This window comes from Petromyzon marinus, chromosome 3, assembly GCF_048934315.1.
Source record: "Petromyzon marinus isolate PM22_M1 ecotype Great Lakes invasive population chromosome 3, UKy_Petmar_22M1.pri1.0, whole genome shotgun sequence".
Classification (NCBI taxonomy): domain Eukaryota; kingdom Metazoa; phylum Chordata; class Hyperoartia; order Petromyzontiformes; family Petromyzontidae; genus Petromyzon; species Petromyzon marinus.
Window position 1 is genome coordinate 17095172 of NC_133669.1, and position 27038 is coordinate 17122209.

General features: G+C 47.8%; 1 protein-coding gene across 2 annotated transcripts; it reads left to right on the forward strand.

Annotated features, from left to right (window-relative positions):
- Positions 1–2159: 2159 nt before the first annotated feature.
- Positions 2160–25148, forward strand: COPB1 (coat protein complex I subunit beta 1). 2 transcript variants are annotated; one of them, XM_032977049.2, is made up of 22 exons: positions 2160–2300; positions 5034–5169; positions 5747–5976; positions 6671–6840; positions 7611–7725; positions 8021–8113; positions 8562–8699; positions 9356–9475; positions 10360–10467; positions 10953–11099; positions 11386–11531; positions 12127–12223; positions 12662–12822; positions 14085–14205; positions 14892–15119; positions 15845–16024; positions 16964–17108; positions 17980–18099; positions 18429–18574; positions 19350–19439; positions 23044–23211; positions 24792–25148. In XM_032977049.2, the coding sequence occupies exons 2-22, from the start codon at positions 5079–5081 to the stop codon at positions 24849–24851; spliced, it is 2874 nt and encodes a 957-aa protein (XP_032832940.1). In that variant the 5' UTR covers positions 2160–2300; positions 5034–5078; the 3' UTR covers positions 24852–25148. The 2 variants fall into 2 exon arrangements, with proteins under 2 accessions (XP_032832940.1, XP_032832943.1); XM_032977052.2 differs by having other exon boundaries at positions 23056–23211.
- Positions 25149–27038: the final 1890 nt, after the last annotated feature.

A 27038-nucleotide genomic window follows, 5' to 3' on the forward strand; every position in this document is an offset into this window, starting at 1 on the left:
TGCTCGCTAACAGCACTTGCCCCAAGAGGCTGTGCAGGCTACACGGGGAATCTTTGGCATGAAGACCGTGTGGCTACTTGATGGCAAGTGTAAAAACATTTTATTGTTGTACGTCATTTGATGTGGGGAGAGAGAGAGAGATGTTGTGGGAGGCGAATTGCCTGTTTTTGTTACTTATATTCTCCACAATGACGCTGAATTCATTATGTGTCACTATTCAATGTTGGCCTGGAAAGCCAGTCGACCTAGGGGCCAAATCCATGTGTTTATTTGCGCTTGTGCGTGGTAACACAACGGAATAAATCTGTTTATTTGCGCTTGTGCGTGGTAACACAACGGAATAAATCTGTTTATTTGCGCCTGTGCGTGGTGACACAACGGAATAAATCTGAATAAGGGCCATCGCCCTGTAACAGAGTACAAATGAACTACGCGATGACGTCATTGGTCAGATATTGTCACCGGTTTGCGCGGGTGATGGAATGACAAAAAAGCGCGTACGCGGCGTGACGTCATCGCCGACGGGCGGTCCACGGGTTAAAAAGTGCTGTGCGGTGACGTCATTACGGGAGCTGACACGGGATGTCGGGGATGATGTCATCGCGGCTGGGTGAGACGTGGCGGTGGAGACGTCATCGTGGCGTTGACCTTTGTTTTCGGCCGTATTAGTCGTTTTTTCGTTCGATAAGTGGCCTTTTAAGACTTTTGACGACTCACTTTAACATACAACTGAACATATTCGTCAATAACACGGCCTTACCGGGAGCAGTGCGTAATAAGCGACGTTTCTGGCAATTACCCTTCTTCATAGTACTTTGGCCATTGAGAAAAACTTGGAAACTTTACACCATAGGGCATAAGAATTACATTTCTTGATGAATACGTTTTAATTTGACATTGGAAGAGGAACGGATGTCATGAATTTTTGCTCAGCGCTTTTGCACGACTGCCAACTCAGTATCGCAAAAAAATGGTCAATAAGACTACTTTAAACGGAAAAACCCCCCATATACAACCGGCGACGTTTCAGGCGATGGCCCTTATTCATAAGATGTTTTCTTGTTCATGTTTTTGTTTGTTGCGGTTACACCCGATTCAAGAGCCGAATGGCTCACAGGGCTATATGAACTTTATTGCGTGCCAGTGGCAACCACTGCCAACGCAGCACAATCACCCAATAGAAATAGGGGGGGGGAGGAGGAGGGGGGGCAGTGAGGTGAGAGGGAGGAGCCATGGAAGAAAGAAGGCGGTGACTATGTAAATTAAAGCGGGGGGGGGGGAGTAGATTAACATAAGAGGGCGGAGTTATATAAATTATATAAGCGAAGGCGGAGATTAAGTTTAGGGGCGGGGGCTATGTCAATGAATCGGAGGCTCGTGAAGGACGCTGCTGCTACTGCTGTGGAAAGTCGGAGGCTTGGAGGCAGCCGACAACAACGGTGGGGGAGAGGGGTAGAGGAGCGACGAGCGGAGGCCCCGCCGGGCCGGGCGGCTCAATCGCAGCAAGTTGGCAGAGTAAGTTGGGGGGGGATGGGGCTGGTTGCACATCTGCCAGTCATCTCAAGTCAGTCGACCCTTGGGGCAACCTGCGTTTTGTCCCGTGACCTCCCCTCCCAGCGAGCCTTCCAACAACTTCACGTGGCATCAACGTGCACCTGCCCTGGCAACAGGCGCCGTGGTGAATGTCGGGTATTGGTTGTGTTTGTAAATGAACGACGGGGAAGATGAAGTTTAAGAGGCGCGGAGGCTTTGCAAATAAACGAGCAGCTTCATGTAAGGAGGCGGGGTTATGTAAATAACAGGCGGGGTAAATAACAGGAGGCGGGGGTTATGTAAATACCAGGGGCGGGGTTATGTAAATACCAGGGGCGGGGTTAACGAAATACCACCAGGGGCGGGGTTAATACCTGAAGGCGTGGTTATGTAAATGACAAAAGACAAGCGAGGGGCGTGGCCGCTGAATCAATCGGGTGGGAGAGCGGAGGGGGGGGAGGTCAGCTGATCGCGCCTTCAAATTCCGTAGCGCGGATAGGCGCGGCGCGTCCACGCCCCCATCCCCCACCACCGTCTCCGCGCGCCCCCCACCCACGTACACCCCGGGCGCGCGCCGCGCCTAAGCGCAGTGCGGAATCTAATCGAAGCCGTCGGGCACCCTCCACGTCACGGGAAGCGACGGCGGAGGAGGAGGCGGCGGCTGGCGGCGCTCGGGCACCACCGAAATCCCACACGGGCGAGGGTGAAAGCGGCGCAAGCGGGGACCATATTTCGACGGGGCGGACGAAGCGCAGAGACGCGAACAGGTGGGGGTGGCGCGTCTCTCCCCATGGGAGACGGCCCGCGCCGTCGTCATTTCGCGGTGGCCGCCGACGTTTGTGCGATCGGAGGCGGGTCCGTTCCGTGTTGGCGGGGAGCGAGCGAGCGAGAGGAGGGGGCGGCTAGCTGAGCTGGCGGCGGCGGCGCTAGGCCCTCGGATGCGACGTTTGAGGGGTTTCTCATCGTTGCCCAACTCTCATCTTCTTCTTCGTCGTCGTCGTGAGCCTACGTCGTCGCCTTTAAAGCAGGCACACACACACACACTGCGGTGGAATTGTCACCCGGCGAACGCACCCGACGAGTCTTGCGTGTGCAGCGTTGTCACGGCGGTGGTGTTCGTGGCGAGTGTGGCGCTATGGAGGTGGATACGTGTAACGTGGAAGACGCGGTTTCGCAGAGTTGTGGGTTTCACGAGATTTCCACACGGAGGCGCTGTGCCTTCACTTCGTCGTCGTCGTCTTCATCTACTAAAACGTCGTCCCAGCTCAATTATATAAATTTATTTTAGTGTTTTAAATTGTGGCCTACCCCCGCCCGGCCGCCCGCCGCACCTCCGGTTAGCACTGTTGGCTCCGTACGGTGCTGCGAATGAAGTTCAAACAGCCATTATCGTCATCTTCTTCACCGTCTTCATACAATCTTTTAACAACGGACGACGTTACCTCCATCGCACAGCTGTATCGCCATCGTCGTTCTGAATCACCTTTATGTCAGCAGCCGTTCGTGATCGTCTTCATCGGTCCGCATCGTCATCATCATCACCACCTTTTTACATCACCATCGTCGTGATGTATCGTCCCTTCTCACGCCTTTTCACCATCTTTCGGAGTCTTGCGATGCCACAATCCTCAATCCGTGGATACCCTTCGCCGTGTGGGCTGGTATTGTCGGACTCGTTTCTCCTCCTTGAGCTTCAATTCCACCACCTGTCTCGCTCATTTTCGTTCTCGTGGCGACGACGTGCCGGGTCCATTGCTCGCTAAAATGCCACAGCATCGGAAAGAGTTTAACATTTATTGTTTTCTTGCGCTCATTTTGCAACTGCTCCCCCTTTTTCTCCAAATTAAAGCTTATATAATGCGTCTCTTATTGTTTCTATGCACTCCTTTATTCTGTTTGGTTGTCTTTTTTGCAGTGGCCATATTTCTATAAGTCGTAGCTTGCTGTGTTGCACTTATTGAACTCGTTCTTCGTTGAACGATTATTAACCAGGAACATCGCTATGACTAGCCGCTGAGGGCCATACTACACTTTGGCATATACAGTCCAGAATAAGCAAATGTCGCCTTCCAAAGGTCTCGTCAACAATTCAATTCCCTGCTAAAGACTTCCAGTAAAAGCTCATTATTACATCAGTTCTCGCAATGCCCATTTACAGAACTGTCCAGAATATCCCAGAGTGATAGGTTGGTCTTCATAAATAGGTTTAATGAATGAGCCATGCCCTGCTACCCACTACCCAGAGTCCATGTAATGGGCTGATAATTCAGTGTGGGGCTGACTTTTCACGTCGATAATATGAGTACCACTTCGAGGAACATCAACACAGTTGTAGGAATGTGGACAGACGGATCTTGCCAGAGGAGTATGGAATTTCCACCACTGACTCGCAGCCATCAGCCAGAGATGTGCGCCACCACATGCATGTTTGAACGAGGAGGTGCACTGAGACTTAGGCTTCTGAAGGGCTGTTTTACTCCAGCAAAGAAGCTCACTAACTTTAATTTGCACTGTCAATCTTTACTTCATGAGGAGTTGCTCATACTTTGTTGCTGCGACCACTGTTTTGAATTCCTTTCCCATTCATACTCTTTGGTTTTTTCGGTAAAGTCACGTAGGTAAAATACAATTTTAAATAAAATAAAACAACTAAATTACATTACGACGTTTCGGAGGCAACACAAGCTTCCGTCTTCAGGTGGAACAGTCACAGCAAGATAGCTGCATCAAGTGGTGAGCTCTGAGACCCTAGAGCTTATATACAGGTTAAGGGGGGGAGGAGCCAAGCAGGGGGCGATGGACGACGATGGCCTGCGGCGCCTGCGACGATGGCCCCACAGGCCCCGCAGGCCCTCGTCGTCCATCGCCCGCTGCTTGGCTCCTCCCCCTCCCTTAACCTGTATATAAGCTGGAGGGTCTCAGAGCTCCCCACTTGATGCAGCTATCTTGCTGTGACTGTTCCACCTGAAGACGGAAGCTTGTGTTGCCTCCAAAACGTGATTTAATTGAGTTTACTTTTCTTTTACATTTTATTTTACCTACGTGACTTTACCGAAAAAAACAAAGAGTATGAATCCTTGCAGTCACGAAAGCTTCAAATCTAGAATTCCTTTCCCATTGTTAACTGTACAACCTGAGACTCCCACTTTTAAATTTTAGGATCAAGACTTTGTACTTTTACCGATGAATATCTGTCTATGAAATCTTTTCATATGCACTTATCTCTAATTTCCTTCTGACATGTAGAATTCTACCCATAAATACTTTTTCTGTATAAATGATAACAATACGCAGTAAATAACCATGTCCTATTTTGGCATGTGTGGCCTGTTTATACAGAATCTTGAGACATGAGGTCACATTTGCACACTTTATTAATCTAAACTGTATTTGTAATTCCCACCCATCTATCGAATTGCAATTGAAGTTATACAGTGTGTATCAAGTGAATGGGTTTTTTGTCACAGTAATACGGAATTTTGTGTCCCATCCAATTTCAGGTTGTGTGTGGCACGCAGACGTGCGCTGCCGGCTCGTCACGAGACATGACGGCCGCCGAGAATGTGTGCTACACGCTCATCAACATCCCCAGCGACTCGGAGCCTCCCACTGAGATCAGCCTCAAGAATGACTTGGGTGAGGTGGCGGGGGAGAAAGGAGGGCAGGGTTTATAATGGCCGTGTCAGACAACCGAGCTTGCATCGGCTGATGTACTGGGTTCAAATCCAGGTATCGGCCGCCCCGTTGTTAAAACCAGGTTCTCAAATGTTGTGAGTTGATAGTCTGAGCAGTCACTAATGACTGCACAAAAAAGCCAATATTTAATTTGCTTAACTTGTGATTTTAAAATACAAAGGGACACATTACTTTATGGTTTATCATATATATTTTAAATATACTTAATATACAGGGGAATCAATTTATCGATAACCCTCTAAAATAATGCAGAAATTATAGCGGAAACTAAATTATATTTTAAAGCCTAGGCATGTCTCCCATAAGCCTCAATATGCGTATTAACTTTAAATGGTCTTTACTGTCTTGAGCCATCTCTTTCATATTATTCAATCACCTGTTGGCAAGAAAGTAAAAATGTTATTAGAAATCAATGTAATATCTATAAATTGTGAATGGTTTGTAATAAGATGCAGTTTTCTTGTTTGAAAGGGAATCATTTTTTCCTTCCTTGTCTTGTTACTGCTTTGACTTACAGAGAAGGGTGATATCCGTGCCAAGACAGAGGCGCTGAAGAAGGTGATTGTGATGATCCTGAGCGGCGATAAGTTGCCGGGGCTACTCATGACAATCATCCGCTTCGTGCTGCCTCTGCAAGACCACACACTGAAGAAGCTGCTGCTTGTCTTCTGGGAGATTGTGCCCAAGACGACGCCCGATGGCAAGCTGCTGCAAGAGATGATCCTTGTGTGTGATGCCTACAGGAAGGTACTTAACTGCTTAATCACCTATTCACTAGATCACTGAATTTCATGCCTGCCAATTCACTGTCTTGCTTGACCAAGCACTTGTTTGCACACTCACCTGCTAGTTCGTCCATCAACTCGCCTGTTTAGCCATCTGTTCACCCCTTGGATTCTGCTATCCAGTTCTGCGCATGGTCTATTACACACCCACCCACATACTCATCTGCTTATCTTGACTTTTGGATGTAGACATGGGTGAGATCTCTTTATATTTGGACCTCTGGGAAGGAATCGTGGCCATTGCTTGAATTCTTACCTTTCTCTTTATTTTCTAAAGCAGTGTTGTTAATATTGACAGTGGTGAGCTGTTTGCTGTCCATTGAGGCAAGAGACAGATGTGTAGGTGCTGACTCGACATGCATGGTTGTATTGATGCATTTATTAACATAGTTTTCAACACTGATATTACATCCATTGAATCCAACATGTAAGAATGCATTTTTTCCGATGTATTCATATTTTCATGTTATTGAGGCAGATATAATTAACACAACTGTTAAAGCAAGACAGAATAAAATGAGAAACAATACAAATAAGACTGCAAACAACACGAAACAAATACATTTTTGATCGAATCCCATCCACAAATTGCCACGCTGTGTCGAATCAAATCGTGCTGACGTCTGCTGCGCCCTCCTCGCTCCCTGCACCCTCAGGACCTGCAGCATCCCAACGAGTTCATCCGTGGCTCCACTCTGCGTTTCCTGTGCAAGCTGAAGGAGGCGGAGCTGCTGGAGCCGCTCATGCCAGCGATCCGCACATGCCTGGAGCACCGGCACAACTACGTGCGGCGCAACGCCGTGCTCGCCATCTACACCATTTACCGGTGAGGCAGCACCCTCTGCAGCACGAGTGCAACAACAGCCAAACAACAGAATAAGAGATTTTGTTGGTGTTCAAGGTGCGGGGCAAAACCTTCGAGGTGGAGCACACCATCAAACCAGAATCCAAGACTTGTCCTTAGTTACACTTGCTAACCAGACCCTAACGCTAGTATTACTCGCACTGGCCAACCAGGCCCTTATCCTACCCATACCCCTATCCACATTATTCAACCAGTTGCGCCCTTAATTCTGATACACGACCCAACTAGACACAAGCTTTAACTCCTGCCAATATGCTCTAGATGTGTTCGTACCCCAAAGCCTAACCATACTAGCCATTCCGTACACTAACCCAAAATAAAACACAATAGCCACGCTGCCCCTGATGCTAACTCCACCACTATTCTCTAATCAAAGCCCCACTGCACATACTTTGGCCACCCCCATTTTTTTGTCTTGATGAGAGGCATTGTGATGTTATATTATACCCTTAGTTCAGTGATGACCTGATGCTCTGTTTACGATGTAGTACATTACAGTTTTGGTCTTTACAGTGTCTAATGCGACTGCATCTCAGGACTCTCTTAACAAGGGCTATGTGCATCAAGGTCATTTGAGCAGGTGACCTTATTTTGTGGGATTTTACCTTTTCATAGGAGATGGAGGGTGGGGTGGATTTATTTAAATTGTCGCTCTTTTCCGAGTACAAACACCAACAAAAACGGTCATTGTAATTACGCGTCAAATATTTTCATGCATTTTGCAAAATCAGAAACTTCGAGCACCTGATCCCGGACGCCCCGGAGCTGATACATGACTTCCTGGTGAACGAGAAGGATGCGAGCTGCAAGCGCAACGCCTTCATGATGCTCATCCACGCTGACCAGGCATGGCACCACGGAGATAAACAAAGCACTGCTCTAAAATAAACGCTGCCGTCGATCGCTGTTGGTTTTGGAGCCCAGAGGGGTTGCGTATGGCATAACCCCACGTATGGGGGAAGAGGGGGACGGGTAGAGCTGGGCGGGAGGGATAATTAATGGCTTCTGATTGTCTGCAGCGCTATTTTTCAAAGCAGCTGTATAAAGTACTGCAGTGCATATCTCGCACTCACCGTGTGTCTTTAAATTTTACGTAAAATTTCTTCACGTTAACCGGGGACTGTTTATTGCACCACTATAGGATCGTGCCCTGGACTATCTCAGCACGTGCATCGACCAAGTGCAGACGTTTGGCGACATCCTGCAACTCGTCATTGTTGAGCTCATCTACAAGGTAAGTTTCTGCCATGCCGAGCTGCTTAAGGCTGTGATGCATTCAGGCATTTTTAGGGCTATTGTGGCATGCAATTGTCACCAGCAGTGGTGGTGATACCATGTTCTATTGAAATCATTTTTTTCCCAAAATAGACATCTGTTCACTTCGATTGTAATCTCAACTGTACATTCCAAAGACCAATCATTGATTAAATTATCAAAGCCACTTTTCAACAATGTGTTTTCACTGGCCATATATAATTCTGCCACATTATGCCATTGTTCATAGTAAGTAAATGTGTTGCTTGTGACAATTTTCGGCAACAATTGTCCTTGTGCATCATGGCCTTGAGGAACAAGTGCCGCAGAAAAACCTCAATCTTGTTTGCACTCTGGCTGCTTGATGATGCTCGCTCACCTTGCTCGCCTTTCCCCCCGGACGGCCGCCACCCCGCTGCCCATCGTAGGTGTGCCACGCCAACCCCACAGAGCGCGCCCGCTTCATCCGCTGCATCTACAACCTGCTGCAGTCGTCGAGCCCCGCGGTGCGGTACGAGGCGGCGGGGACGCTCGTCACGCTCTCCAGCGCCCCCACCGCCGTCAAGGTACATACGGGGCCGGGCCCCTCTAGCCGGGAACGCGGCTAGAGGGGAATGTTATCCATAGAGGGGAATGTTATCCATATCGTTCCAGATATGAATGATAGAAAAGTCTGTGTAATAGATTGAGAAAAATGTAATTATCCAAATATCCTTCTTAAAAATTTTCGGTAATAATTGTCTTTGTAGAGCTCAGCTATCCGATTAGCTAATCGATTACACTACAAAGTGTTGGCTTCAGTTACTTTATTAACCGGATAACGAACATAGTTTAGAGCGTGTGGGGGGAGAAGACCACCTTTTTTAAAGGGCTCAGAGTAATTGACCACAAACAAAGTTCTCGCATCCGTGCCTATACGTTTGTCCTACTGTAGTGGTTAGCACGCTGCACTACCAACCCGGCGACCCGGGTTCGATTCCCGCTCACAGCCACCACCGGCGATGATTATTTGAAGCTGCCTTGGGCCTCACCTAGGTCGACTCAGCACCTGGTGTGGTGCTTAACATTGCCACTAGGGAGACAAAGGTGGGCGGGCATGGTGTTGGCCACCCACCCTCTTGTCTGCCATGCCGGCCTTCATAGGTGCTCGCTAATGGAATTTGCCCAAACAATCTGTTAATGCTATGAGGGATGGTCTTTGTCTTTGTGTGCGTGTGTGCAGGCGGCGGCCCAGTGCTACATTGACCTCATTATCAAGGAGAGTGACAACAACGTGAAGCTCATTGTGCTCGATCGCCTCATCGAGCTGAAGGACCACCCGAGCCACGAGCGAGTGCTTCAGGTGCACAGCTGGAAAGGGCAGGAGAGGGAAGGGCAGTAGAGGGTAGGGGAGCGAGATGCATTGTAGGGCACTCTGTATAGCCAACATCTAGTATACGCTTTGCAGAACGCGAGTGGGTTTGAAGCCTATTGTATGTCACTTGGCAGTAAAACTTTCGATACTTTCTGTGAGAATCAATAGTTTATATAAGAGTTTGGGAGTGGGAATAGGTTTTTCTCCTTTTATCTGGCAACAAAACAGGTGTTAAGTTGTTAAAACACCAATCTGAAACCTTTTACAAGGAATCTTGTCTGCATTAACCACTATACTTGTGGTAAAAATGAAAAAAAAGTACTCTGATAATATATGCATTGGCTTTGAAACTGTTTGGTCCACATCAGAGACACCTTTCTTTTGAGCCTCGTCTCAAACAGTGTTAGTAGAATTGTCTTTAATTATCTTGGAAGGTGGCTGACCGTGCTTGTTTCAGCCACCTGTGATTAAACAGAGTGCTGAAGTGAATCGATTTGATGGTCTTGGCCCGGTAACCAATATAATTAATTTAGTTCTCTGCTCATTGCATTTAATTAAAAGTTCTGTGAATTAAAAACTTAGTGACATGCTCAGAATACTTATTGTGGACCATGCACAAGCTGTACTCTTGGATAAACAGGGGACATTGAAGTGACTTTTGAAGTCCCCTTCCCGGGCCGTTCTCTAACACGATGTGATATTGCACTACTCGCTGCAGGAAGCTCCACGTGTACATTTATTCAGCGCATGACAATCTGCTGCTATTAGCAACACGATTGGCATATCATTTGAGGAAAAACTGTGAACAGAAAAAAAACGTATTAATTGACTAGGTAAAGGTTAATCGGTGGGTGCCCTTTGACCCGACGCAGGACCTCGTGATGGACATCCTGCGTGTGCTGGGAACTCCCGACCTGGAGGTGCGCAGGAAGACTCTGCAGCTCGCGCTGGACTTGGTGTCCTCACGCAATGTCGAGGAGGTGAGCGCTCCCTTGGTAGCGGTGCCGCAGTAGCGTCCACCAGTGAAGTCAGCCACGCTGGAGGCCCATGAATAGCTCCATCACGATGCACGTGGTGCATGCTGAGAACCTTTCCATGTTAACCTAGGAAGACTGGCACATGGAGGGGAAATTAAATTGCATACACTCAGTCCTGTATCTGGGAGCCGGGATTTGGGAAGTCAAATGGGCATTTAAACTGCTATGGAGGTCCTGGGATATTAATTGCAGCTGTAAGCCCCAAGCCAGTGTTCAAACATTGTTTTTGAGGGGTATCTCCCTGGATTCAAGAACACGCTGCATATCCTTTGCAGCATAGGGCATCCCAACTTTGGGAACATGGACAGGCATTGGTGTGGACACCGAAATGGAAACAAAGCCACTGCTCACAGCCACCATGTTTGATCCTCTCGTGTCCTCCTTGCCCTCCCCCCCACTGCCACCACCCGGGACACATGCCGACGCAGCTGGTGATCGTGCTGAAGAAGGAGGTGATCAAGACCAACAACGTGACGGAGCACGAGGACACGGACAAGTTCCGCCAGCTCCTCGTGCGGACACTACACTCGTGCAGCGTGCGCTTCCCGGACGTGGCCGCCAGCATTATCCCCGTGGTGCGGCTGCCTTTCTTGTGACCCCATTCTGCTGTAGCTCCTATGACCTCTCGTTTGACCGCGCTTGCCTTCGAGTCACTCGGCTAACACAGGTGTTGGGCGAGCCTTATCGGTTAAGATCAGTAGTAATTGTTCATTTGAGTTCAATTTGTTTTTTAAGTTTTTGTATAAATCGAGTTTTCGGAGAATGCAATTGTTTAAAGATAGAAATTGATAGTTTTCATTCAAATGTCTTTCCACTTTATTTTTTCCCCATGGCGACCCGTCTCCACCTTCCCCGTGGCAGCTGATGGAGTTCCTGAGCGACACTAACGAGCTGGCGGCGGGCGACGTGCTGGTGTTCGTGCGGGAGGCCGTGCAGCTCTTCGAGGGCCTGCGGCCGCTCATCATCGAAAAGATGCTCGAGGTCTTCCACTCCATCAAGGCTGTCAAGTGAGTGGCTGGGACGAGGGCAGGAAGAACGGCAGGAGAGGCACCGCACTCCCGTGTGGACAGATTTGTACTCCGCACATATCCGTGTAATTCCGTGCACACACGTGTGCTGGGTCGAGTGAGTTGAGTAACTTCTCATTTTCCAAAATGAAATTGTGTTTTTAACAGCAAATACTGACATTCTGTACTTTTATTATTACTTCATTTTTCCAGTAGCTTCCTCATAACTAAACCTAGATGGATCCATTACTTAGAGATAAATTTAGCTTAGCTTATTCACTTTCTGAAACCATTATTCAACAAAAATATCAAGGACTTAAGAAAGTGAATTGGAAACCTAGTAATAACAAGTGGACATATGCTTATTAATCTACATGTGTTAAAATATTAATCTACACGTACTTGTGCAAATTATATGCAATTGTAAACTATGGGGTAATTAAACAAACAATACTGAGAATGAGACGGATGATACAAATGAGACCAAACGCAACGCAACTCTTGAATCAAATTGTGACCACGGTCATGAGACTTTGTGAATGAATGGTAGGGCTGAGAAGGTCAATTGTTGTGTGTGGGGTGCTGTTGTGTGCAGGATCCAGCGCGGGGCGCTGTGGATCCTAGGCGAGTACTGCAGCTCCAAGGAAGACATCCAGAGTGTCATGACGGAGGTGCGCCGCTCCATCGGAGAGGTGAGTCGCCCCACTGGCAACCCTAAGAAGGCCTTGGCACGTGACACTTGCAATCGCAGGGCGTGGTGGCACACGCCCATGATCTAATGCAACCCGAACACAGCTCCACCCCGAACCCTACCTCTATCGACTCGCATGCATGCCCTGTCACCCACCGGACGATGAGGAGATGGAGGATCCAGAGAAGATACTGGTGCATTACCATCTTACTCTTTAATTTTTTCCCCACAATGCCTCTAGGACGACGGCTAAAGCTCTCGTTTAAAACCTCCCTTCTCCAAAACCCACTACCGGCAGAGCGACAGTGGAGAGGACCAGGGTTTGCGGCGGCACTGACCGTGAGACATTCACGCAGCGTAGAATGGCACCCTCCAGTTCCTCCCTGCTTCAACGTTCATCTCGGTGTCGCCCCCCCCCCCCATCTCTTACTCGTGGCAGATCCCCATCGTGGAGACGGAGATCAAGAAGGCCGCGGGTGAAAACAAGATTGACGAAGAGGTGTCGACGGTGCCCGCGCAGAAGCTCGTCACCGAGATGGGCACCTATGCCACGCAGAGCGCTCTCAGCACGGCTCGTCCTTCCAAGAAGGAGGAGGAGAGGTGGCGTTAACTTCACTGCTCTCTCGGGTTATGGAGGCTGTCGCTAGCGACGCTCTGCTGTTAGCTCGTAGTGCAGGAGAACTCACGGGTGGCTCAGTGGTCAGAGCACTGAGCCGACACTGCCGTGACCCTGGGTTTGAATTCGGGTTTTCGCCACCCATGCAGCGAGGTGATAGTTACAGTTAGGCATAGCAACAGTACTTGTTGGCTGGTTGGTTAGTGGTAGTGCTAGGATCAGTGGGAGCGGTTGTACTAACGTTTAGGTCGCTAATTGGTCAAGGTCAGTGAAAGTGCTACAACTAGTGACTGGGTGGCTAGTTGGTTAGGCCTGGGATTAGGGATAGTTTGTTTTGTAGGGTAGTGTACTCCACCCTAAATTGCTTGCCCATCTTCCCTGTTGCAGAAGCAGCCTTTGAATTTGCTGGCTGCTTTATGTTTCTTGTGTTTCACCACGTAATCGTTCGGTACGTCACTGAGCTCTTTGTCAAATGAACCGGGCCGGCTAGCCGGCGCCTCTGCAAAAATGTAGCGCAATGCTTGCCAGGGCCAGGCGACCCACTGCCAAATCGGCGCTCCCATTAAATGGGCCTTGACTAAATTTGGGTTTAACTGAGCATGCTCGCAGAATGAGTGGTGCTCTGCTGCAATGGGTTGTTGCCAAGCACGGCTGCATTCCTTTAATTCCATGAGTAATGGAAGCTGTTAATTTGAGCCGTGGCTTGGAAGTGGAGGCCAGAGTAGAAATGGAAACCATTTTTGCCTTTTGAGGATAAACACAGAGGAAAGAAAAGGTCAGCAGAGGTGACTGCTGAGACAAATCATGCAGGATAGAAACCTGACACCTCATGAGGGCTGAAACCACAGACCTTATCGCTGTTATGATCTGCGCATGCTGCTATCTCTTGTGTCTGCTGTGTTGTGTAATGTGTTGTACGTGTTGTGGTGTAGGGCAGTCTGTTGTGTGTTGCACTGTGGTGAGCGTGATAGATTTTGCGTGTTTTTTTGTACGTGTGGCGTGTTGTGCTGTCACACATCCCGTGTGGTATATTCTGTGCCACGAGTGTGCATGTGTATATGAACTATTCCACGTGTTGTGCTCAGTGATGTATATAGTATGTGTATTTGTGCGAGCTGCTGCATAATTTTGCATGTGTTCTTGTGTGCACTTATTTAATTGTATATGCAGTGTGCACGTGTCTGTGTATCTTCGACATTTATGCCTGTATATTTTTCCCCCGTGGTTCTGCTATGCCATGCCTCAGGCCACCCCTGCGCGGGTTCCTCTTGGAAGGAGATTTCTACGTGGGCGCAGCCATGGCCACCACCCTCACCAAGCTGGCCCTGCGCTACATTGCGCTGGTGGACGACAAGCGCAGGCAGAATGTGAGAGCCTCCACCTCCACACCCCCCCCCTTGCCTGAATACACCACTCCCTGTCCTTTGTCACGTTTCCCGTGTGTGCTCCAAGCCACAAACTTGCGCGTTCTTGTGTTGTTCAAAGTGGCACACAGCAGAGGGTGGTTCAGGGGGCTGATTCTGTACCTGACATGGGGTGGTGGCTCAAAGTGGCACACAGCAGAGGGTGACCGGGTGGTTCAGGGGGCTGATTCTGTACCTGACACGGGGTGGTGCACTGCTCATTGCTGCAGAGGGTTGGATCAAGGGTCTGTTGCTTTATTCGAGCACCGAGCTGGCACTGCACCCCTATCTGGGTTCCCAAGTGTGCAGTGCCAACCTGCACGCGTGTACTCCTTGTGTGCATGTGTGCTAGTTTTTCTACGTGTGTCTACACATTTATACGTAATTATGTTTTTCCTTGTGCGAGCGTGTCTCACGCTGTTTGTGTGTGCATGCCGCACTGTGTGTCTGGAAGGGTGAGTGTGTGTGTCTCACGTCTCGCTCTGTGTGTGTCTCACCCTGTGCAGGTGTCTTGCCCCTGTGTGTGTGTGTGCATATGTGTCTCACCCTGTGTGTGTGTCTGGATGTGTGTGAGTGTGCGTGCGTCTCGTCCTTTGCGTACGTCTCACCCTGTGCTGCGTGTGTGTTGTGTTTTTGTTGCTGCTCCTCAGTCATTTGTGGCAGAGGCGATGCTGCTCATGTCAAGCGTGCTGCACCTGGGCCGCTCGGCGCTGCCGAAGAAGCCGATCACCGAGGACGACGTGGACCGCATTGCACTGTGCCTGCGTGTGCTGTCCGAGCTCTCGCCGCTGCTCTCCGACATCTTCAACAAGGAGTGCCGTCGCTCGCTCTCCAACATGCTGTCTGCCAAGCTGGAGGAGGAGAAGCGATCGCTCAAGGTGCCAAGCCAGGCAGTGGCAGTTTCCTGCTCGAACGCGCGGTATATGTCGCATGTGATGTTTGTGAGTGCGCCTGTGTACGTAGGTAAGTTGAACTTCTTTCGCACCGTTTGTCGCCACACTGCTCATTAGAGGTGCGGGGAAGGACAAAAAACTAAATACAAAAGCAGTTCTAAATAAATTGCGTTTTTCAATTTAGAGTTCAAAGTTTATACCTCCACTGGCTTCCTAATATCAGAAGGAAGAGTGTTCCAGATGGCCATAGAAGTTCATTTGAAAGCACAGGATGCAGTGACCATCTTTTTGCGTTGGTTAGCCAAACGCCGCTGTGTGTCAGTGTTGTTTGCACACTAGGTGCATATTCTGCAGGTGTGTCTATGTATCTCCTTATGTGTCTTTGTCGATGTATTTGCCTCTGCTTTTACGTATGTCTTTCCTTGTGTGTATGCTTTGCTCTGTGTGGGTCTCTCCCTTTGTGAATGTCTCGCCCTGTGTATGTACTTATATCTGTGTTATTTTGTCTGCTTGTGTGAGTGTACATGTCTTACACACTGTATGTGCATCTTTTCTTTCCTGTGCGTGTCTGTTTCTATGTGCATTCACATCTCTGTGGGTTTGTCTGTTGGTATGAGTGCACACGTATCTCACGCTGTGTGCGTGTGTCTCTCCCTCCCGATTGCGTGTGCGCACACGCGTGCGTTTCCCCTGTGCCTTCGTTCATACAGAAGGAGAGTGAGAAGCGCACGGTGAGCGTGCAGGCCGACGACCCTATCACATTCATGCAGCTCATGGCCAAGAGCGAGAACTCCTCTAAGGAAGACCAGTTCCAACTGAGCCTGCTGGCCGCCACGGGCCACGCGCAGAAGAAGGAGGCCGCCGACCCCCTCTCCTCCAAGCTCAGCAAGGTCAGCGGCTTGGGTGTAGGGGGGGTGGGGGTGGGGTGCACCATACACATGGAGGGCAGAGGTAAAGTTTGCTTCAGGCAGGAAAGTGGTTGTGCCGGTGGGGATCGAAGGTGGCGGGAGTTGGTCCAGTCGCTCTGGGAGGTCATGCTATCATAGAGACGCGGAGACACGGACACTGTTAACGTCCTGGAAATGCATCTGGATTTCGGCTGCTCGTGATTAAACTAGGTTCTCAAGTGTAGCGAGTTTGATGGTCTTGGCCCAGTCACTAATGAATGCACACACAAAAATTAATATGGATTAATATGGATTATTGTAACTTCTTATACTTTTCCAAATAAAGCCAAATTGAAGCATTTGGCTTGTTTAGCATGCGATTATTTGCCGAGCATATAAAATTGACTTTCCACTCGGGGCCAGGGGAGTGGAGCAGTGCCTCGTGCTCACTGGAGCAGGAATGTACTTTTGACTTTTATTTTTACCAAACGCCTCCCTGGTTCACATTTTTATTTCATGCCACTTAAACTCCAGCCCCAATTAGGACGTCACCTGATTGTCACCTCGCGGTTCCAATTCACTCGCGCGTCACGCACCACGCCCACAAAACTGCTCTCCTCGATAGCTCTCCGGCGTGTTTCCAGGGGTTGTCGACTGTGTTGATCAGCTTGATGTTCGACGTTTCTCTCCACGTTCCGGGAGCTTCGAAGCGTCGGACTCTAGCCTGAACAACGCGCGACACAACCCAACAGAGCTACACAGCACGACCGAGAGAACCACCGCGGCAGCATCGCTTTCCCCATTGCTCTGTGCCCATCGTCATGCTCTCGTGCATCTCCCCCCTCTCCCCCTCTTCCCCCCGCACCACCTCCCTCACCCCTGTTCTCCCGTCGCGCCGTCCGATGACGCCTGCTGCTGCTGCGGCGGTGGTGGCGGTACCAGGTGACGCAGCTGACGGGCTTCTCGGATCCTGTGTATGCCGAGGCATACATCCACATCAACCAGTACGACATCGTGCTGGACGTGCTGGTGGTGAACCAGACGAGCGACACGCTGCAGAACTGCACGCTGGAACTCGCCACCCTCGGTGCGTCCCCGCCGCCAGCGAAGACTGCTGTGGCCGGATAGATTTTTCACTTAAAATAAAATATTTTTAAAATCATGTAGGTGCCCACATCTTGTTTATAATGTACGCCCTGCAGCAATGTTTCTCAATTCCAGTCCTTGTGACCCTATTCGGTGCAGCTTTCTGCGATTACCAAACCATCAGGTACACTTGCAGTATGCAGTGGCATAATTTGGAGCTTGCATGTTCGCCTGGTATGCAGGAGGTCGGAGGTTCGATTCTGACCCTGACGCCTATATATTTGGAGTTTGCATGTTCTCCCCGTGGTTGTGTGGATTTTTTATCTGGGTTCTCTGTGTTTTCCCTCCACATTTAGAAACGTGGCTGCCATACATTTCCACTCGGTGTGCCGCTTTGTTCAGCTATCATTTATGGCCAGGTCGCTTGTTAAAAATAAGCTGATAGCTCTATAGGCTTTACCTGGTAAAAGAAAAAGTGTTGTTTTATTTGTTTATTTATTTACTTACCTTTCCTATACTATGCACTCCTATCGTGTGTTCTTATTGTAACTTTCTGACCCACCCCTACTGGACATCTGTGAAAAAGAGCTTCATAGCTCATTAGATTCCTCCAGTATAAAGATTCTGATTCTTATCATTTGTATATCGGTCATTACCAAAAGGTGGACTGTGGCATGGGAGACCCTCATCCAATCATCCAGGAGTGACTATCTAGCAGTGGATTGGCCCAGGGCTGTACACACTCATCTTAAGTAAGAATGATAGTCCAGTGATGCAACCCACTGCTCTTGACTTGTAAGCAGGTCTGTTCCCAGTCCGCTGGTCATTGTTGTTGCCTCTATGTTAATATAGTTGTTTGGCAACACTCACAGGGGACCTGAAGCTGGTGGAGAAGCCGTCGCCACTCACGCTGGCTCCCTACGACTTTGCCAACATTAAGGCCAACGTGAAGGTGGCCTCCACCGAGAACGGCATCATCTTCGGCAACATTGGTAAGGCGCGGTGCCCGAGGGATGCGAGTCGGGAGTCAATTCGTCCCATCATCATCATCATCCCCTTAGAGGCTGGTAAAATGAATACCACTTTTATAGAAGTCGGCATTGCTCGTTTTTGGGGTTTTGGCTTCTGCCAAAGGAATACGGAATTTCCACTGCTGACCTAGAGCCTGTTGAAGTGACTTTAGAAGTGATTTAGTTATGTCATCTTGACATAATGATGGACCGGAAGTGTCTTTGTTGATGCATTTAATGAGTGATGGGTCATTGGTTAAACAAATCCCCCCCCACCCCCTCTTTACCCCACCCCCACACAACGTGCCCAGTGTACGACGTGACGGGCGCGGCGAGTGACAGGAACTGCGTCGTCCTCAACGACATTCACATCGACATCATGGACTACATCCAGCCCGCCACTTGCTCTGATGCTGAGTTCCGGCAGATGTGGGCTGAGTTCGAGTGGGAGAATAAGGTACCACAGTCACCGCCACTCCGGAACCTCACCGTGCCGCACCTCCGATTTAGCATGGTTGGCTGTGTACGGTGCGAAAGAAGTTTAAAATACATAGAGCCCCAACCTGCGCTTTGTTACAGAGCAACGCAGAGCATCTTTGACCTTCGTGTCGGCCAGTGAATGAGCAATTCGCTTGATGGTTACCCGAAGCATCCTGGCCATACTTGATTATACGGGCAATAAATAGGCATCGAGCAAGTCATACATTCATCGATTTTGAAAGATTTTTATACCCACAATAATACATACAGTAAAACCTTGGATTGCGAGCATAATTTGTTCCGGAAACGTGTTTGTAATCCAAAGCACTGGTATATCAAAGCACTCGTATATCAGTTGTGATCACGTGACGCTCGGCAGACAAAGCGTACACATGCACTACTCGTATTGCAAGACATCGCTCGTTTATCAAATGTTTATTAAAAAAATTTGCTCGTCTTGCAAAACACTCGCAGACCGAGTTACTCGCAATCCAAGGTTTTACTGTACTTTAACATTTTCACACGTATGGTGAGCATTAAGAATAGATTTTTAATTGATGGATTCATGCATCGTTGCATTCCTCACTACCGTTACTCCTGTCTCCCTTTTTAAAAGTGGGACTGAATATGAAATGGACACGGTCAAGTAAAGTGATCGAGCACTAAATTTGGTAACCGGCGATGGATCACGAGCCTGCGTCTCGGGCCGACTCGGTCACGTTTGTCTTCGCCCGCGTTTTGCGAACGTGCAGGTCACCGTGAGCACCAACATCCTCGACCTCATGGAATACCTGAAGCACATCCTCAAGTCCACCAACATGAAATGCCTCACTCCAGAAAAGGTCAGTCCACAAATTTAGGGGTAACACGCGAAACGGGTGGTACAGGTCTTGGTACATGCGCTGCTGAAGCCACGCCAAACGCTAGGTGCAATGTCCAACACCGGAAACAACCACCTGTTACTAAAGCTGCTACTACAGCTTAAACTTAAAACACTTGCTCTCATCATTAGACCTCCTTTGCCAGTACCAAAATGTAATAATAATGTAATAATGGCTTTGAGCTGTACGCCTTTTGGCGTCATCTGGTCGAGCACCAATTGGGTCGAGGCTCAAAAGAAAGCCGTCCCTTGGTGTGGACCAATCAGTTTCAAGGACAAATGCATATATTATAGTATGTTTTTTGTTTGCATTTTGACTGCAGGTATTGTGGTTAATGCAGACATGAATCCTTGTACAAAGGTTTCAGTTTTGTTGCCAGAAAAAAGGGGAAAAACCCTATTATTACATTTTGGTACTGGCAAAGGAGGTCTAATGATGTAGATGCTCACCCCGAGCCCTCATTACTTTGATAGTGCATTGTCTTTGAGCTGTACGCCTTTTGGCGTCATCTGGTCGAGCACCAATTGGGTCGAGGCTCAAAAGAAAGCCGTCCCTTGGTGTGGACCAATCAGTTTCAAGGACAATGCATATATTATCATAGTATGGTTTTTTTTGCATTTTGACTGCAGGTATTGTGGTTAATGCAGACATGAATCCTTGTAAAAAGGTTTCAGTTTTGTTGCCAGAAAAAAGGGGAAAAACCCTATTATTACACTTGCTCACCTTTGTCTATCCACTGCTGCATGAGGGGCCTCCCCACACCATGCATTTGGTCGAGGTTATTTGACCATGCTACACCACACCGGTCTGTGTGGGTTACTGAAGGGGGGAAGCGTAAATGTGGGAGCAAAGAAGTAGATTACAACAATAGTTATTGTTGCACTGCTCTGCTGCCCATGCTGTAGCCATGGGGCAGTGCGTGCTGCTTTACCATGCTGGATTCTACATCTCTCATGTGTGAGGTTTCTCAGGGCACTCCAGTTTCATCCATGACCCAATCATTGGCAATGTGCCTGATCTTGTCAGATCCTAGACACTAAGTAGGTTTGAGCCTGGATAGTGCTTGGTTGGGTGGCCACCCATAAAGCATGCTTTTCTAAGGTCTCTGTGGCTAAGGTTGATAATAGAGAGCAGTGCAGCAGTATCCATTGTGTTAGTATGTGTTTCTATGACCTGACGTCTGTACTCCTGGCTTTCGACAAGTGTGGTAAATTATCGTCTGATAACTCTCACGGCATGGTAAAGGTCCCTCATTCAGCAGTGGGTTGACTTGAAGTTGTGTACATGTGCAGTGAGCGACTTGGGAGACACGACGTGTAGAGGGCTTCTTATTTATTCTCACACTTCTGGCACAATCGCTGGGCGACATATACATACACGGCTACGCATGGCTGACCCATTCACACAGCCCCATTGTCGTCGTCTAAACTATATAGTTGGCTGACTAATATAGTGATGACGACGATGGGAGCCGTGCAGAGGATCGGCCATGCGGCCTGAGGTTGAAGAGAGATGACGGCGAAGACAGCGACGGCAGCCAAGATCCGGGACCCCACGACAGCCCCGAACCTTCGGTCACGTGCCCCCTTATATACTTCCCGGCATGGCAAGGCCCCGCCTCCGGCCACGCCCCCTTCTAGAACCTTCAAGCAGGTTCCCGGAGCTTCCCGACTGACCCCACCTTTTACCTTTAACCCAGTTGGTTAAAGTTGGTTATTACGTGATGACGCCCCTGGTCAACAGATGGCACTCTGTCATTATATCTGTACCCATTCAGCCATTGACCAATTATCACAAGCTGGAATCTTTGTTGTACTGCTAAATAATACTATTTAAAATAATATTTGCCTTTAGATTCCTGACTGGCTACTGGCTAGGCTCCACTGCAGCTCAACATTAACTCTGTTATTTGTGGCTGTGGGCTGTTGCCACCAAAACTATCTCTTATCTTATATATATTTATATCGTACCTTTGTCCAAGGCACTTTATAATAATCATACAATTGTACATTAGATGATGGTGGTTAACATGAAGAGCGGGGTTATTCAAAATTGCGGTGTAATTATGCAGACAGTAAGGAGGACAGGTGGGAGGGGTTTTAGGTAGGTTGTAACGGGTTGGGGTAGGCCTTGGTCGTAGCTGGGGGGCTGGGGCAGGAAGTATCAGTAAGACAAAAAACCATGACATTTCGTTTTTTTGCGTAGCTATTTGTTACACCCCTGATGATGGTTAAACATTTTGGTTTGATTGACATAAAAGGTGTGGCACCCGAATTGAGGGTAGTGAAGTCGTTCTGTGACATCATTTTCTGGGGCACTTTCTGGCACACGGTGGCACACTGCTCTCTGAGAATTCCAGCATGAATTTCATAGTCTTGTGATAAGTTGTCCAAAACGCAATTGGATTAAGATTTGGATAAAGTAAATAAATAATTTGCAAGTCGCACCCATCATATTTAGAAACAAAGGTGCCCGCTGTGACCTTGTGTGTTGCCACTGGGAGTATTTAAGTTTAATTTGGACGAGGAACAAACAAAAACCCCCTGACCACAGTCGTAACTTGTGGGAGAATTTTCCTGAACCACAGATGGAGTTAAATCGAGGGGCAGCAGATTGTTGCCTTCCATGAATATTTGGTGCTCTGCTGAGCCTCCATTATGCTTCTTGACTTTTTAGAGAAGCTGAGAACAGATGTCCCTGGTGTGAAAGCAATGCCCTTGTAAAACTTTGGATATTGCCAACGATAGGTCACGGTCATGATTAGAGATGCTCATCTGCACCGTGTGTTCATCAATGGTAACCGCTGTGTACATGCACATGCGTGCATTGAGGTATACACACACACATTCCCTTTGTAGCCCGACGAAAGGTGCAAGTGCTGTTGACGAGCATTGGTTGAGACCGGTGTCGCGTACACGAGAGGCAGTGTGGTCCGTACCCCCACTCAAATCATCTGTCTCCCCAGTGCTGCTTTTCCTTCCGATACTGGGCTTGTGTGCAGGGCTTCATTGCCGAATGAGGTGGGTATTAAAGCGGGGTTTAAGCTAATTCTAATCAGGGCTTGAGTATTATGTATGTTGAACTTCTTTCGCACCGTATGTAGCCAAACGTGCTAATTTGAGGTGCGGAGGAAGGACAACTAAACGTAAAAAAGCATTTCTAAAGAAATTCCTTTTCAATTTAGATTGCAAAGTCCATAGCTCCAGTGGCTTCCTAATATCGGAAGAGCGTTGCAAACAGCATGCAAGAAGCACAATTTAAAGCGTGCCATGCGGTGACCGTCTTTGTTCGATGGTTAACCAAAAGCCGCTGCGAGGATGACCAAAGTTCGCGTGATGGTTTATGCTCCTTTGCGAGATCGGCAAGGTATTGCGGTTCATTTGTGGCAAAGCACTCTGTGTGTAATGAGCGTGACCTTATAATGTATTCGTTCGGCAAGTGGAAGCCAATGCAGTTTGACGAGCACCGCTACAAACGTAGTCGGATCTTGTCGTACCCGAGTGGCGTTTGGGGATGGTGTTCGTGCAGTTTAAGGTGGTGGTAAAGCCGTGTTTACAGTGAGCAGTTTTCGCCGCAGGCACTGCTTGGGAACTGTGGCTTCATGGCGGCGAACCTGTACGCACGCTCCATCTTCGGGGAGGACGCGCTTGCCAACGTGAGCATTGAGAAGCCCACGCACCTGGGCCCTGACGCCTCCGTCACCGGACACATCCGCATCCGTGCTAAAAGCCAGGTACGGCGTCCCAACAACCACAAGACCACTGAACTATTTAAAACTAAACTATTTGTATTTTCCTATGCAAGGCCCATCGCTAGGCTAATTGCATTAACCATGACACTACCACTCCCCACTGTGAGAACACGCACTTGTATATGTGCACACTAAACTAAACCTTTTATTTTACCAGGTAAGGCCCACTCAGCTATATAGCGCTTTTTCAGAAGCAACTTTGCCACAGTTGATACCTCAACGAAGTGGCTTATCACATGGAAATTTGTTGCAGCCAGATACTCTAAAACACATGTTTATAAATGTGGAAGGAAAAACGGAGGACCAGGAGGAAAATCCACAACCACAGGGAGAACATGCAAACTCAATATACAGGCATCATGGTTGGGATCGAACCCACGACCTCCTGTATACCATGCGAGGTGGTTAACATGTGGCCACCGCAGTGTCTTTCTACCACAATTGCAGCTTAAACTCAGAACCTTTTGTCAGAAGATATGCGAGGTTGAGCCTGGTTTGTGCTTGGATGGCTGACCACCGGGTCTTGGCAAGTATTGCAGGCGTGTGGCCAGGAGATGGCAGTGTGGGTGGGTTTTCTCCAGATTTTATAGTTTCCTCTTGCATCACAAACACTTATGAATGTCCATGGCCATGAACCCTACCTAATGCGCAAGATCCTCCTGAAAAAATATTCGGACTCGGGAAGGCTTGTGGATAAATAATTGCTATAATAGAGGCACGGTAAAATGGTCGCATGTATTGAGTATTAATATTTACAATTCATATTTTCTCTCGGCACTCTGAGTGGTAAAAGCTGATGAAGCCTTGTAGAGGTGACGATCAGAAAAGAGCGTGCTCGATGAATTGTCACAACAGTCATGCATTTTAGTAAATAATTGATTAACAAATTGTGTGTACTTTGTGTTGGGTTTAGAATAATTTATAGAATAGTCACGGAACGATTTGTTACTCTTGGGATACGATGATGAACCTCCTTCCGTTCCTCTCTTAAAGCTTACCTATTCTCCATTGCTCATTCTCTTCCTCTTCTCTCACCCCTCCACTTTCTTGCCCCTCCCCTATCCTTATGATCCATCCGGAATCTCTCTCGTAGTCAATCATTCTGCAATCCGTACACTCCGCTGACATTCCATCCGTACTCTCTCGTAGTCAATCATTCTGCAATCCGTACACTCCGCTGACATGTAATTCATTCTATTCTGTTTTTTAAACTGTCAAGCACCGCAAATGAAGGTGCTCTATATATATAATTATATTAGGTCACGCAAGAATTTCTTCGCATGCATGCATGCCTGCCAGGGTTTCACATTGGTCCACTCAACGCGAACACAAACACAGCCTCCCGTATGCACATGCTGTTAACGCTTTAATGTACAATCGGTCCGCGACACAACAATCTTTGTCTTCACTTTGCTGGGCTTTGCTTTTTTTATTCTGTCGGTGGCCATCCAGCTGTGGATAATCCTTACCAGCGAAGTCTTCCCTGGGTGTTTCTGAAGGAACACTGCCGATATTTGTTAATTTGCAGATCTGTCTCCTCCCACCTCCCCTCCACCTCGCAGGGCATGGCACTCAGCCTGGGAGACAAGATTAACCTGTCCCAGAAGAAAGCTGCTGTGTGAGAGTTGGCACGGGCACTAAGAAAGGGAGTGGATGGCACTGATCTGCTGGAGTTGCCCCATCACTGCTGACACCACCACCAATAGAGTACTTAGCACCACGTGAGTTGGCTGCTGTTTCTAAAAACGGGATTACCGTGGCTCTTGGCCCAATGCGGTGTAGACATGTTAAACGCCGTTTCGGAAGTTCTGACCATAGATGGTGGCTTTTGAATTTGTACAAGTGACTGTTTTCCAGGTTTGCATTATTAGGGCAAACGATCCTTTGAGTAACTTTATGAAATACACTTATCTGTTGAACGATTTTGTTTCTTGTGGTTTTGTTGGTAAATCGGCAATGTTATAACAGCCCTTTATAAACGGGAAAAAATAATTTGTGCATTAAAACTATCATTCATCGAATTCTCAAATAATGATCCACATCTGTTGCACGGTTTTTTTTACATTTTGCTAAATTTAATTCGAAGCCATTTTATTTCATTCGTATAAAGTGGGTTTGTTGAGAGTAATTCAAGATTAACAATGGAAGGCTTTCAAATATCATTGTGCATTTGTCATTAACTTACACTGGTGTTAAGCAAGGGCCACTGCCTAAAATGGGGGGCTCTGTTGTAAGGGCCATTGTCTAAAACGTTGGCCTATTATACATCTTTGTTCTTATGGCTGTTGATGACAAATGTGGTGCTGTTTCCGATCGCAAACCACCGCCAATGCATTTCAGTAATACTTTGTTTATTTGGAAGGTTCATATAACGAACTCCATCTTCCCATTAACTATTATTAGTATTTAACAAGTGTACTTATGGATAACTTGGGACAATGCACCAAGACTTGCAGGCAAAATCCCCTGAAGCTATGGATTAAATTAAAACAGGATTCAGCAACTGAGGTGCATTGGGGAATAGCAGAGGATCAGCGATGTTGTGACCTCATGGGACTAGCTGACAGCAACCACCTCAATCATCAGACTAAACCACTCCCCACCCCCCCTTGACAACCTGGGCTTTAAGTCACTTCCACTGTTGCAGTGAGCAGACCGATTCCATACCCACAGTCAAGTGTCTGGTCAAGCATGGGGTGGTGCTCATCTCCAGAGGGCCTTGAGCCAGTGGTGAAAATTCCATAGTCCCATGGCAAGAGTTAGTTTCTCCAGAGGACAACTGTTGAACTCCCAGTGTAACTCTGGCACATTGACAGACTCCATCCCCAATGGATATTTTAATGACGTGAGCTCTAACCAGTCCCACCTGCCTGGAATTTATTATGCCCCAATTGTGCATTAAAATATTGTTAACTTTTGCCCAAGCGTGTGTTTATGGTTCGTGGTGACTACAAAGTTATTTGAAGGATTGTTATCAGTTACTGAGTCAGTTCTCAGTTTCGGAGCACATTTCAATGTTTGGCAGCTTAGCCATTACTGTCACGATGCTTACCACACGTGCCTCATCATAGTCACATGGCCCAGACCGCGACAAGGATATCCACGGTCCGGCAAGATGTTAATCGTGCCACCAGTCAAACGAAAGAATTTGCCAAATAAAAATTCGTTGCACCCTTGCCAAGAATTTCATGCCACACATGACATCAACCGAACACCATGGATGTGTAGCCTAATGCGACTTATCCCAAACAGGACAGTGTGGGGAGGTGGGGGATACCAGACAACCGAGTTACGGTGAAATGGCAGGGTAAGGGTTCATTCACTCCCAATGGTGAATCCACCCAGTCCTCGTCCCACGAGACTGAATGACGCATGGCAGGCACACACTACTCGTCCTTTATGTACATATACACAAACGTATACTTGTGAAAGCATTGGACTTATAAACATATAAAAATACCAGTTGTTGGCTATATATGAAAATAAGGAATAGGATTACAAATTTTTTCTTCAGATTTTTTTTTAAACGGCTTTAAAAAGGCAGGTCAGTGGAAGACCTTAAAATAACAACAGGCAATGATGACCAACATTAAGGAAGCACAGCAGAAGCAGGTGGACAGATTTATAGGGTAATGTAAAAATCGGGCAACACTCTAAAAACAGAAAGACATTACAGTAGCTGCTGGACTTAAAACAGTGTTAAGAAAATGAAATAAAACCATTGGCAACAGAATTATGCTTGAACTTTTTTTGCGTTGTCATTTGAATCTGAACCTAAACGCACACCTCTCGGTCGATTTACACCGTTA

Bases quoted from the DNA above. Each gene is read 5' to 3' on its own strand.
- COPB1 (XM_032977049.2), top strand. From the start codon at position 5,079: ATGACGGCCGCCGAGAATGTGTGCTACACGCTCATCAACATCCCCAGC. The intron at 8,700-9,355 runs GTACATACGGGG...GCGTGTGTGCAG, and splicing joins GCGCCCCCACCGCCGTCAAG to GCGGCGGCCCAGTGCTACAT. The intron at 14,206-14,891 runs GTGAGAGCCTCC...GCTGCTCCTCAG, and splicing joins ACGACAAGCGCAGGCAGAAT to TCATTTGTGGCAGAGGCGAT.